This window comes from Mustela nivalis, assembly GCF_964662115.1.
Source record: "Mustela nivalis genome assembly, chromosome: 12".
NCBI lineage: Eukaryota > Metazoa > Chordata > Mammalia > Carnivora > Mustelidae > Mustela > Mustela nivalis.
In genome coordinates, this window is record NC_139031.1 from 9,657,804 (window position 1) to 9,671,745 (window position 13,942).

The following is a 13,942-nucleotide window of genomic DNA, read 5'->3' on the forward strand; positions in this document are numbered from 1 at the left end:
TAAGCAGTACGTCTGAAATCTGGGATGCTGGTCCTTGCCTTGGGTTCCTGTCAGTAGGGCATTGCTTCTGAAACTGCGTGGTGGTTACCCTAATGGTAACGGATAGCCGTTTCCTCTGTGGTGTTTTCCTTGTCTGGAATGCCCCTTCCTTTATTCTTTCCAACTTCTTCTTCTTTTTTTTAATTTTCCTGTTAAGATCAAGTTAGGGATTGCATTTCACAAAGGTTTCTAGGGTGACACCAGACCTTATTGACTTTCTGTGCTTTGAATTCCCACCATACCCATCTGTGTATTACCTGGTCCTTTTCAAATGCTTGTGTCATATTGTACTGTAGAATAAATCCTCTTTATTATAAATGTTTTACCTTACAGATACTCTGTAATCTTATTCTTCTTTGTACTCTAAGTGACTGCTTTATAATCTGCCCTTAAAGAATGCGTGCTGTGGATGATGGCGTCCCCTTTTCATTTCCTTATCTTGTTCCATTTCTAACACTGAGATTGCTTAAAAAATTAATTTTTCTTATCACCAAACAAATATTTCTCTTCCATAAATGAAATGGAATGCTTGGACTGACAAGCATTGAATGACAGGTTTTCAACAGCCTGATTGCATTTTACATTGCACTATTTTTAGTACATTATAAAGGGCTTGGAATGACTGTTGGGAGAAGTAACTTTTCTGTCTTTTGAGTGTCTCCGTCTCTTGAGTATCATCTAAAAACTTGGAGTAAAAGAGTCATGAAAAGAGCTAGTGGGATTCTGTGCATACACAAAGTTTTTTATGGGGTAAGGGGGAGAGAGAGACCGGGTAGGAGAGAGAAAATGAATAAATGAGTGTGACAACATGTGCCCTCCCGGCCCTACTACTTGGTTAATAATATCAGGATGATGTTGGACTAGCAGGATAGAAGACTGGTTGCGTCGAAGGGATTGGATGGATGTCCCATAACGATGAGAATTCATTTTAAGACCATTTTTGCTCCTCATCCCCTGCAAAAAGAAGCTTACCCAATTGTTTGGGTTATTTTTTTAAAGATTTTTATTTATTCATTTGACAGCGAGAGGGGAACACAAGCAGGGGCAGTGGGAGAAGGAGAAGCAGGCTTCCCACTGATCAGAGAGCCCCACGCGGTGCTCGATCCCAGGACCCTGGGATCATGACCTGAGCTGAAAGCAAATGCTTAACGACTGAGTCACCGAGGCGCCCCGATAAATTGTTTTTTTTTTTTTTTTTAAAGATTTTATTTATTTGTCAGAGAGGGCGAGCGAGAGTGAGCACAGGCAGACAGAGTGGAAGGCAGAGTCAGACGGAGAAGCAGGCTCCCTGCGGAGCAAGGAGCCCGATGTGGGACTCGATCCCAGGACGCTGGGATCACGACCCGAGCCGAAGGCAGCCACTCAACCAACTGAGCCACCCAGGCGTCCCGATAAATTGTTTTTATAATCAATTCTGCAGCAGTATGATAATGTTGGATAGACATATTGGATAAAGTCGATCTGGTTAAACTATTGTGTCTTTTCAAATTAAAATATGAGAAATTAGCTGTGGTTGAAATTTAGCTCTGTGGAAATTGAAGATCTGGATTAGTAGAGTGTGATTCCAGACTCAAATGAGGGGAGCAGAGGACTCTGTTCACCTACTTATTTAACTTCTTTTATTTCCGTAGGGAAGTTGAAGTACTGCCTTGTGGTTCTGAATCAGCCTCTGGACAAATGTGTTCGTCGTCTTTGGAGCAAAGGTAATCTTAATTAACATTTATATCTCTACTTTCTTAATCTGTTTAGGACTAATGTGACTATTAAATATTCCAGAATCTAACTACAATACCAAAAAGTGGAACTTATAACTAAGTGATATAATTACTAAGAATGGATCTGTTCTGTTAGTAGTGTCTATGGGGAGTTTCCCCAGGATGCAGCCCCAAGGACAGAATGACAGAGTAGCATCACCACCTATATTTCATATATTATGTGGATGTTAATCCTGAATGCTCACCAAATGTTTGTTAAGTTAAATAGTTTTGGCACCAGCAACGGTAAAAAGCATCCTCAAGCCTAGCTCATCCCAGCATTCAGCAATAAGATATCTGCTGGGTGACCCCATTTGCAGGGGAAAAAAAAGAAAGAAAGAGAAGAAAAAACACTAATAGTATATTAGGATCTCAAGGGATGCTGAAAAATATAAACGTGCAGGAGTTTTGCAGAATTAATACTTCTGTGAGTTTTCTTATAAGAAACAGACTTTATTAACTATTTTTTACATTATTCTTTGATTTTTTTATAGCATTAGCTCTAGGTGAGAAAATAGTATTAAATATCATTTACTGTTTTGAACCTCTGCTTTTCCATGAAATCTTGAGCTTTTTTCAAAGGGATTCTTCTGCTAAGGTTAGCAATGTAAATTTTGAGCCAAACTAGATCGGCAGAAGAATATGATTTTTGATGTATCGATGTGTATTCTAGATGAATCTCCTATTGCAGAATTCTTTTGTATCTTCAGCATCAAGGCTGTGTGTCCTAGAATCCACACCTGTCATGTCAATAAACTCACATATGTGTAGTTGTGATAAGAGAGGGAATAGATCATTTTGAATGATTTTGTATAATGAATTTTTCTTGTCTTATGTGATTACCATGAAAACACTTGATTCTAAATTTAGCTATCTTTATATTAGCCAGCTGAAAATTTCACATTATTATTGCACTAAACGTTGGAAGGCTATTTAGCCAGTAACTTCACTTTCCTAGAACCTCTCACTTGCTTATAATTAGGTGGTTATTCAGGTGCCATCAGAAAGGTCTTTATGTTGTCATGTCAGTGCCTAGTGCTGTGTCTGGCACGTAATTGCTTAGTAATTACAACCAGTGAAAGAATGAATTTAATTTGGTTCATATTGCTAATAAATACCAAAGTAAACTGATCAAGCACATTCTTTTGATCTGAACCTCCCTGGTTTTCTCACATTTTTAGGAAAGCGTGAGCAGTTGTATTTTATTACACTTCCTTAAAATAGACAAAATAGTCCTTAATAGGAACTGCTGGAAACCTTGGGTAGGGAAAACTACATCTAGGAAGTCTCATTTTGGAGGGTGGAGGATCCTGTTTTGTTCGTGTGTGAAACGGTCTAGATTTTTGAGCTGACTGACGCTTCTGATATTAGTTTCCTGCAGTGAATTGGATTAGAAAAAGTTTCATGCCTGACATACACCAACTATTTAGTTGATTTGCATGAAAAATGAACGCTGGGTCAGTCTGTATACATGGAGAGAACTAAAGATATCTAATGTAACATGGACTACAGTGGTTAGATAATGCTCATTTCCAAAATAACTTTTCTTTAGATTATTGAAATACACTTTTCTGTATATGTCTAGGATGATTCTTGTCTCTCTGGAGCAATTAACCATTACAAAAAGTGGATCTGTTCATAAGTACTGAGGAAAGGTAGAATAGGGTTTTTGTGATTCTCACAACAGAAGCCATGATTTTTTTTGTTTGTAGTGTCCTGTTTTGTGTTCCTCTTCTTCCAAATAAAACTTAAAAAATAAAAAAAAAAAAGGTACTGGGTGCGTGAGTGGCTCACTCGGTTGAGTACCCAACTTTGACTTGGGCCATGATCTCAGGGTTGCGTGGGGCTCCTCACTTAGCGGGAGTCTGCTTGAGATTCTCTCTCTTTCTCCCTCTGGCCCTCCCCTCGTATGTATGCATGTACACTGTCCCTCTAAAATAGATCTTTTAAAGCAACTGGGTACTAAGGAGGACACTTGTTATGATAAGCCCTGGGTGTTGTATGAATCACTGAATTCTACTCCTGAAACCAATATGGTACTGTATGTTAACTGGCTAGAATTTAAATAAAAATTTGAAAAGAGAAAACAATAACAAATACCAAACAAATAAAAGTAAAAAAGAAAAACAGGGAGACTTGGAGCTTGAGCTGCTGATGTTAACAGAAGAGAGAGGCCTAGAAAAAATATAGGGCAGCCTTGAGGGCCTGGGACGGAAAGCAGTGTGGCATTGTGGGATTTCAGCACTTAAGGGCTGGGAGCAGGCTTGCCCGCTACTCTGTCTTGTATGCGTGACTTTTTCTGTAACGTTCTGTAGCAAGTCTGAAGATTTGTGAAGAACAGAAATCAAGGGGTGAAATCCAGACTATTGTATCAAAACAAAGACAAAATTTAGAGGCTGCTGCACAGTGTCCGTCTTTTATATAAAATCAATAATTTAACTTTCATCTAGGCTAAGGATTTCTAGCAAGTAGGGATTTCCTGAGATTCCTTTAAGGGGAAGGACTGTTTTGTAGGTTTATTTATTTTGCCCTGCAATGTTTTTATGACATGTAATTTATTTTAAATGACTGAAGAAAGGATTCAAGGGAGATTAAAGGTAGAGATGTTTTTAAATAGATTTTCTCTTTAATACTTCATGAAGTTTCAGTGTTTTTCTTGGTTATAGGTCTTGGTCATTTTAATCCCTACCTGTCCCAGCAGTTTGTATACTTGATTTAATCTGGAGCTATAAGTACAGAGATGGGCAGATAGATGAAAAGGCAGATAGAACTGTAGGTAGTACCGGACGTTTTTGTAACTACCAGAGGTTATTGGCATTTGTGAATGGATATTGCCCTCAGATTTCTTAACTTTTTCTTTTTCTTTTCTTTTTTTTTTTTTTTTTTTTTGAGTCAGACTTTCTCTTCCAATAAGTGTGTTTCTCATCCTGAGATATCTGATAAGTGAAGAAAAATAGGGAAGTCTGTGTTTGAAGGATTCTTTTTATTTCTTTTGTAGATCAGTTATTCTCCACTTGTGGGCACCATACTTGTCAGGGTCTCCAAAGGTAGTAAGAGAGATCTGAGTTACATTAAAAAGAAATCTGATATTCACTTACCTGGGATGAGGTTTTAGATGGACCATATATCAGATTCCTAGGAGTTTGCCTTATTAAAGTGTGTCTTCATTTTTAATGTGAGTTCACAGCTTTTCTCTGTCTTTTCCATTTGAGCCATAGAACATGGTGACCAGGTAAATTAGATTATGAGTAATCAGATTACAGTGATTCCAGGTACTTATGTACACAGTGACACTCTTCCTCTAAGAGGAGTTAGTTTTCTTCACTTGCCCGCCCTTCCTTCCTTTCTTTCTTTCTTCCTTTCTTTCTTTATTTCTCCGTTCTCAGCTAACAAACCTTCAGATCATGCCAGGGTATAGGCCCTATATTTGGGTTCATTGCTGATGAGGCTTTAAGTTATAAAGGACACCCATAGAGCATACCTGAATCAAAATAGAAACAAGGCCTTTGATTTTATGACATCAGTGTTTTCCCTTCTGTTTCATTTGTAATTGATGCTTGCTGAGGCCATTCTAGGTCAGCCATTGGGTCCAAAGCTGGGGATCTAATGGCTGGTTCTTAGTTGTGGCTGCAGCTGAGATAAGGGAGCACAGACACAGGTGCTTCCTCAAGAAGGCAGGTCAGAGGCTCTTGGAGCCACAAGTCCTTAGAATGAACTTACTCATCCTTATTTCTTAAGTAGCTGAAATTATCATATATTTGATTGACTTTGACTATAATTTGGTCATGTCTGTATGCCTTTTGGTTTCTTTTTCAAATAAAAACACCTTCCATAAATTAGTTTTTAATAGAATCCTGACTTGCTCTACAAATTAACTGATCTTATGCTAGTAAGTAGTATTGCCATCAGTCTTAAGTTTTAAATGATGTAGGAATCTGCTGTGAGGCACCTTGCTTTGGTAGTAGTTTTGTTGTATCTTTCCTTTATTAATTGTGTACTCTAGGACTCAATAAGCTTCTTTATACCTATTTATTTGAGGTTAAGCTCAGCCAAAATAGCAAATTTATATAAGATTCCTTTTCTTTTCTTTTTTTTTTCTAGCCTCATTTTTCTATTTGGTGGGACCTCTACCTCATTTCTGGTATCCAGTGTGATTATTCTCCTTAAAATAAGAGAAATTGAATACATGCCATTTTTAGGTAGATTGGTTGAATTGATTGGTTTGCTTTAATATAACTTGGTATCCATCACTGTTTTAATCTTATTAATTCTATTTGTGTACTTTATCCCTGTTAGAGGGATTTCCAGGGAAACATATTTTCTGCTAATTACCTTACAATTTTGAAATCATCTTAATTCTATTCTGACAGCTGATTCTGGAAGGGCTTCTGGTCCATCTTTTTAAAAAAAAGAGTGGTTCTACATACACTACATTTTTTTTCTCTGTCTCTCTCAGGCCTCCTCTGTCACAGCTATTTTTTCTTATGTGTTTAATGATTGATATGATAAAAAATGACATTTGTTATTTTCTTTCTTTTTGCATAATATAGATTTTTATTTATTCATTTTGCAAACTTTCTCTCATCCTTGAAAGTCCAGCACCAGTGCTGTCTCTTGCGAAGGAAGTCTCCCTTAGCTAGCCTCTATAGAGAGATCATCTTTGTATTGTATTTTTCTTTTCTTTGTATTGATTTTCTGTTACTTATAAATGTCACCTTATTCATCCTTGAGGATAAGCTCCTTGAAAATTGATACAAAATGCTTTGCTTGTGGTGTTTCCCCTTATCTCCTGTGAGGCCAGCCTGAGGGTAGTGATTGTAGGTTATGTTGGCAATTGTTGGAGACCAGTGTTGGTCTTTGGTGCTTTCTAGATCCTGGAAATACTCTTTCCCTGAGGTGAGCCCATTAGCAGGTGCATGCATGTGGGGTCTCTCATTTGCTCTTCTGATTCATCTTCGGTCCTCAGCCTTGGTTGGGTCCCTTTTCTACTTCGAAGACTTTCGAAGACTATCGTTCATTTTTTTCCCCTCTGCTCTCTGACTCCCAGATGCTTATTTGGTATTTCCTCGTATAATGACTTAGAACTCATATTTTCATTAATCTCTCGTTCTTTCCACATAGCTTATGTGCAAATGTATTCCTTTTTTTGCCTTTATGATTTTATGCTTTTGATGGTTGAAGTGCTAACAAATGTATCATTGTAGTATATTGTCTTTGTTCATTAAGTTATTATGGTAGGATACATCTTCTATTATATACAAGGATAGAAAATTAGGCAGTTCAGCAGTACTCCTATCTTTTAACATTAGTGTCTAAATAGATTCATCATATAGTCTTATTATAATACTCATAAAGCTTCCTTAAAATAATTTTGTTGTGAGAACTGTATATTAACTTTATTGTTGTGAATTATAAATGATTGTTTTTCTCTAGATTTCCATCCTTAATTATAGAACTTACGTGTTCATTGTACAAATTTAAAACATCAAATTTGTAATGAAAAAATCAGTCCTTATAACTGCTTACTATTCTCTTTATTATTTCTTGCTTTTATTTTTTCCTTTTTAATTATTTCCTATGAAATGGTTTTCATAACTATTTTTAAATATCAGGTTAATAGATGAAATGTTACTAATAAATAGGAAAATGCCCCTGAAATGATGAGTGCCAGGCCGTGTGACTCTGTATGCTTCATGGCAGGTAAAATAGGCATTTTAAGTGTCTGTTGAATTTCTTTATTGTTTATGCCATTTAGTTCTGTGTCCTAATAGGTCAGTTTTTTTTCTTTTTTCAAAGATTTATCTACTTGAGAGAGTGAGAAAGAGAGTGTGCACACACAGAGGGGAGGGGCGGGTTGGAGTAGAGAGAGTCTTTAAGCAGACTCTGTTCTCAGCGTGGAGCTCCATGCTGGCCTCTGTCCCATGACCCTGAAATCACAACCTGACCCAAAACCAAGAGGTGGTCGCTTAGCTGACTAAGCCAGTCAGGTGCCCCCAGTATGTCAGTTTGTAATGTGACCAGAAGATGGCTTCCAGATGAGCATGGCTGATTATGGTTTATGCCCCATAAACCATGAGTATTTATGGAGCTATTGATGCATGCTCCATGTTTAATCTAATACACACCCGCACACACACCTTCTTTGCCTGATGTTAAGCCTCACTAGAGTGATTCTGCTGTGTGGTAGTGAGAGGAGCATGAGCAGCTTATTGATGGTGATCCTTGCCCAGGAGGCTGAGAGGCAGCCTTTGTGGTGAGGTATCCTTAGTGAAACAAAGTAAAAAGACAAAAAATCCCGATGGATTCCAGTTCTACACTAGAACTAGGTGGACTTCCACCTAAAGCCTAGAAGACATCCCCTCTGGATCGCTCTCCAGGGCTGAATGCAACGTCTTGAATTTCTTTTCTTTGTGTTCTGTAGATCAAAGTACTCAGGAGTTAGATGGCCTTCCCTGAAATGCAGACCTTGTCATGTTCAACAGCTCTTCCTAGCAATTTGTAATGAGAAATGAAGGTTTCTCTGTGGTGACTTTTCTCTGTTTCAGTTCAGTATATAGCTAATCCACTTAGTGTGAAAAACTTCTTGAAGAACAGGCCAGAGAAGCAACCAGAAATACATGGGGAAGTTCACATTTTCTCCCACATTGTATTGTCCGTTGTGCCCTGCAGAATCAGGAAGTATTTATTTTTACCTGAGTCCTGTTTTAAACCCTGTATACTGTTAGGTGTTAGGTAAATACTAGTGTTTCTGTGTGTATTAAGCCTTTGTCCCACTTTGTTTAGTGGCTTCTCTCTTGTAATAGGGTGTTTCAAAGTCAGTTGTATCTGGAAGTTTATTTAATTGACTATAGATGAGTTAAACATTTCCACAGTTAGTGTTTGTGTACAATGATAGATTAAAAAATAACTAGAACTTTTCTGTAGTATTAGTCTTTGCGGGAAAGCTGAGCCTCTCTGAGCTTTTAGTTTTACAAGAGTAAAACTTGCTTGGAGTCTTTGGAAAGAAGCTGCCACTGGGAGGCAGAGAAGGAAGAGGGTGTAAGCAATGGGCTCTTTACCACCTCACTAGGAGACAGATGTTTGAGAGAAAATCTGGTCCACATTCTTGGTATGTGTAGTCAACCTGAGTGGAGTGCCAGAGGAGAAAACCTTAGGGAAAAACACTTATTTAAGCTACTAGAAGAGGAACAGTATTGGGAGGAAGTACTCTACTTTTGAACATGTTTAGTAGAACTGAACAGTGTGAGTTGTTTGATTCATCTAATGGCAGAATCTCAATGGAAATGAAACCATGATACCTTCTCGTGAGGCTTCTTTGCAGTCTAATTAGTTACCATGAATTTAGCTTTTAGGAATAAGCTGGTTACAACTACCTGGATAGGTAGAATAGCATGTACATTTTTGTCATTTGAGTATATTGAGGCCAAGACCTAACAAATACGTTATCTGGGAAAATGGTAGGCTTTAGGGTACTCTTATTTTAGTTAGGATGATTTGAGATCCATCTGTTCTAGTAATAAGTAGCTTTGTCATTAGACTTAAGAATCCTGTAATAGTTAAGCTTATCACAGTTTATTGAAGCACCAAATTGACACCATTTGTGTCGTTTTCTGTGCTTAGTGTTTCGCAGAACTTATGCTTTGAGCACATTTAAGTGAACATTGAGCCAAAGATCCAATGAGCAATTTGCATACTTCGTTCTGGTCCATTAAGTAAAACAGTTATGTACAAGCTGTGGTCCCTGTAAATAAGGCTGGCAGAAAATATCTGTCCCAGTCATACAGAAACATTTGGGAGACTACAATAAGATTATTTAATATAGAAGACATTATTTAATATAGAAGACATTTAATATAGAAGACATGTATCAGTGGCACAAAACAAAATAAGTTTTGTTTGATAGAAGACCAGACTTCTATTTTACCATTCCCATCCCCAAGATGATGGTCCATTTCTATTAAATGAGATCTTTTATCATCCTGAGTCTTATAATATAAATATTATCAGATACTTAAGACTTCTGTGTTATGTTCATTCCCAGGATTCCCTCTTATATCTTTATTTTAGTAACTATAGTATCATAGAGAGTATAGGGAATTTGTACCACAATTTCAGTACCTAATATTTGAAATACATTTGGGGTGCCCTGGACGGCTTAGTCAGTTAAATGTCTGACTTGACGATTGCGGCCACGCTCCACGCTCAGCAGGGAGTCTGCTTCAGAGTATCTCCCTCTGTCCCTCCCCATACTTATGATCTCTCTCTCTCTAAAATAAATAAATCTTTAAGAAAGTATTTGAAATACATTTATAAATCTTGTGCTGTACTTCCTAGTTCTATGGTACTTTACATAAACTGCTGCACTTTTTCTGCTAAGGAAAGGTCATTTTCACATTAACTTTCACAGCATAACATTTTCTAATATGTTTACCAAAAGGCAAAAAATACCCGTCCATTACTTTGTTCTTTAATCCATATTTTTTTGAGCATGGTCTGTGTCAAGCAATGTACAGGGACTGGGATACCAATGAGGAAGACACAGGCCCTTTTCTTGAAGTGTGTAGAATCTAGTGTCTGATGTACCCATTCCCAACATATTTTCCAAATAGTTACTGTAAGGTGTAGGGGACCAATTGTTAGAGACTCATTTGTTTTCTCTAGAATCATATGTTGAAGCCCCGGTGTGATAATATTTGGAGATAGTGTCATTAAAGGGGTAATTAAGATTAAAAATGAGGTCTTAGGTGCGGTCCTAGTGCTGTAGGATTGGTGTCCTTACAAGAAGAAGAAGAGACACGGGGGTTGGTGCTCTGGGGAAAGGCCATGTGAGGACAGAGTGAGAAAAGGTTCCCATCTGCAAGCTGTGGGAGAGGCCTCAGGAGAAACCAGCTCTGTTCACACCTTGACTTTATACCTCTAGTCTCCAGAACTGTGAGAAAATAAATTTCTGTTACGTTATCCAATCTATGGTATTTTGCTCTGGAAGCCCTAGCGATTTAATGCAGTTGTATGCAAGGCTTCTTGGCAAGTGGAGGATTATTCAACTCTCTGTTCTCTATAAAATAGCATTGATCTCAAAGGTTCTTTTTATTTGTAAGCCTGGTGCCAGGTGTTCTTATAGGCAGTCTTGATCTTACTGTCCTACCTTATAGCTTCAATCCATTACCAGTACACATTGACATTCAATGCTGAATAGCCTCAGATGGATAGTGGTTCTCCTTGTTTACAGAAGACATTTCAGTAACTTCAGAAAAACAGTTGAAATACCATGTATATTAGATATTAACTTGATAGAAATAGATTTGGGAAATACATTTTGTATACCTTAAACACAGGAAAGAGTGTGGATCAAAGAGAACAAAACACAAATTTAAATAACTCAATTATCAATAATTATTTTGGGCATTAATTTATTACCCTGTATATATGTATTTGCTTTTCTTATAAAACATCAATTAGAAAGTTTCTTTGCATTACTTCGGCACCATTATAAACCTCAGTCTGGATATTTTGTAGGTCATTTAATCTCAAGGCCAACCTTTGATGGATTTTTTTTCCCTCCTCCTTCATAGGCTGTCGTTCTTATATGATGTGGCCTGTTTGCAGTTGTGGCGGCCAGGCTTTTGCAATAGATTTGTTCATTGAAGAGTAAATAAGGGATTACAAATCTCACCATGGGACTCATGGTGATACTGTTACTTACTAGGTAAGATCATCTAGTGATGGAAGGATGTTTTAGGTGAGGGCGACAGTAGGTTTTTTGTTTTGTTTTGTTTTTTAAGATTTTATTTATTTATTTATTTGACAAAGACCTAGCAAGAGAGGGAACACAAGCAGGGGGAGTGGGAGAGGGAGAAGCAGACCTCCTGCTGAGTGGGGAGCCTAATGCGGGGCTCAATCCCAGGACCCTGGGACCATGACCTGAGCCAAAGGCAGATGCCTAATGACTGAGCCACCTAGGCACCTGATGGGGACAGTAGTTTTTAAGCAAAGAAATATGCTTGTAAAGAAAGGTTGTTCCCATGCTTTATTTTGTTTGTTTTTACAGTTTTGTGTTTCTGACTTCTTTTTAAGATTTTATTTTTAAGTAATCTCTACAACCAGTACGGGGCCCAAACTCTTTTTATTTTTTTTTTTTTAAGATTTTATTTATTTATTTATTTGACAGAGATCACAAGTAGGCAGAGAGGCAGGCAGAGAGGAGGAAGCAGGCTCCCCGCTGAGCAGAGAGCCCGATGTGGGGCTCAATCCCAGGACCCTGAGATCATGACCTGAGCCAAAGGCAGAGGCTTTAACCCACTGAGCTACCCAGGCACCCCAAGGGGGCCCAAACTCTTAACCTCAAGATCAAGAGTTTCGTATTCCACCAATTCAGCCAGCCAGACATACAGTTCTATGATAAAAATGTTTAAGATATGTTATTTCCTTTTTAATATGTACATTAGAAAATTACTTCACCTTTTTTCACCCTCAATTCCTGCCATGTTAATAATATATATGTAACACTTGGGTGGTTTTTATGAAGTGAGTTGACTCACTGCTGTAGCCATACTGGAAAAATGATTCAGCAGATCATCCAGGGATAGTCAATGAAATGGGTTAGTGAGATCAGCTGATGTATTTGCCAAACTTTTATCTTTTATAAAAGTTACCTGCCTCTCTCTTCTTTCTGTGCAACTTAGAGTGAAAATGGGAAAAATACTGGTGGTGGTGATTTCCTCCCAGTAAGTAACAAATGAATGACTGTAAGAATTGAGCAATGTAGGGGTGCCTGGGTGGCTCAGTGGGTTAAAGCCGCTGCCCTCGGCTCAGGTCATGATCCCAGGGTCCTGGGATCGAGCCCCACATCAGGCTCTTTGCTCCGTGGGGAGCCTGCTTCCTCCTCTCTCTCTGCCTTGCCTCTCTGCCTACTTGTGATCTCTCTTTGTCAAATAAATAAAATATTAAAAAAAATTCTTATTAAGAATTGAGCAATGTGAAGTATTTCATTTTAAATTCCTTCACCCTGCTGTTGAAATTTTTTCTATATGTAAGTGGTCAATGTGTAAAATGTATTTCAAGGTAGTGGATGTTAATGGAAAAATAATAGAATCATCCAGAATATTTGTTTTTGCATCTATGATTCTGCCACTAAATAAAAGTGTCAAAAATGCACTTACTCCCCCTTAGGACACAGGAGTATTTTGCTTGCTCAGTAATGTGATTTTGTCTTTAGGATGTTCTTGGAAGTACAAAACAGAAACAATAGAGGATGAATATGGTACACTGAGTTTTTTAACTGTCAACAGCTTTTGGCTATGTTAAGAAATAGATTGGTAACATTATGTTTCAGATGTACTTAACATTACTATCTTGGACCATCCAAGAGACAGATACTTATTGAATATATAACTTATCACTGGTTACAAACCCAGTCTTTTTGCTTAATGATTACTTTATACATCTTGTTTATAATTTGGTAATTTTGGTCCTTTTCTTGGGGTTCCACTGGCACTCATTCATGATTCACAGGATTGTGCATTCTTCCTGTTCAGTAGCATATAGAATATTGTAGAAATAATAAAAGGGACAGTATCTTTGTATTGGCTGGAAATAGCCTGGATTTGTTACATTGGAGGGAGGAAAAAATATAGCCTAAAATTTGTGTGGATATGAATGTACATAGAGAATTTAGGGATGTTGAGAAATAAAAATGTGACTTCAACAACTATATTTTTATTTAACTCAATAGAGTTGTTTTCACTTATCCATATGGTTTATCCACGGCCATATGTTTAAATTCACCAGATTCTCCTTTGCTTTGATTTTGTGGATAGGACTATTAGTTTTGTTTTTCCTTACCTTTTAGTTTTACTAATATCAATGATTACTAAATCAAAGATGTCCTTTAGAAAATATGCTTTTAATCATGACATTCAATAGGCCTCTGAGTACTATGTCCCAAAACTCTCACTGAGCGAATAAAATATCACCTCTCATTGTTGGAAATGGTGTAGGAATATTGTCGGTTGTCATGATGTTACACATGGAACATTGTTGTGAGTTTTTAAGGGACATTTTTTAGCAGAGGCCTTCATAATAACTTGCATACCATGTGTGCCCTTTTATATCTTGTCTTAGACAACGAAGCAAAAATATAATATGTGAAG

At 37.5% G+C, this 13,942-nt stretch overlaps 1 protein-coding gene across 1 annotated transcript in view; it reads left to right on the top strand.

Annotated features, from left to right (window-relative positions):
• TPK1 (thiamin pyrophosphokinase 1) overlaps positions 1-13,942 on the top strand; it is a 335,721-nt gene that overhangs the window by 70,596 nt on the left and 251,183 nt on the right. The window contains exon 3 of the mRNA XM_082691650.1: positions 1,671-1,742. Within this exon, the coding sequence (XP_082547776.1) occupies positions 1,671-1,742 (72 nt within the window). The remainder of the gene's footprint in view (positions 1-1,670; positions 1,743-13,942) is intronic.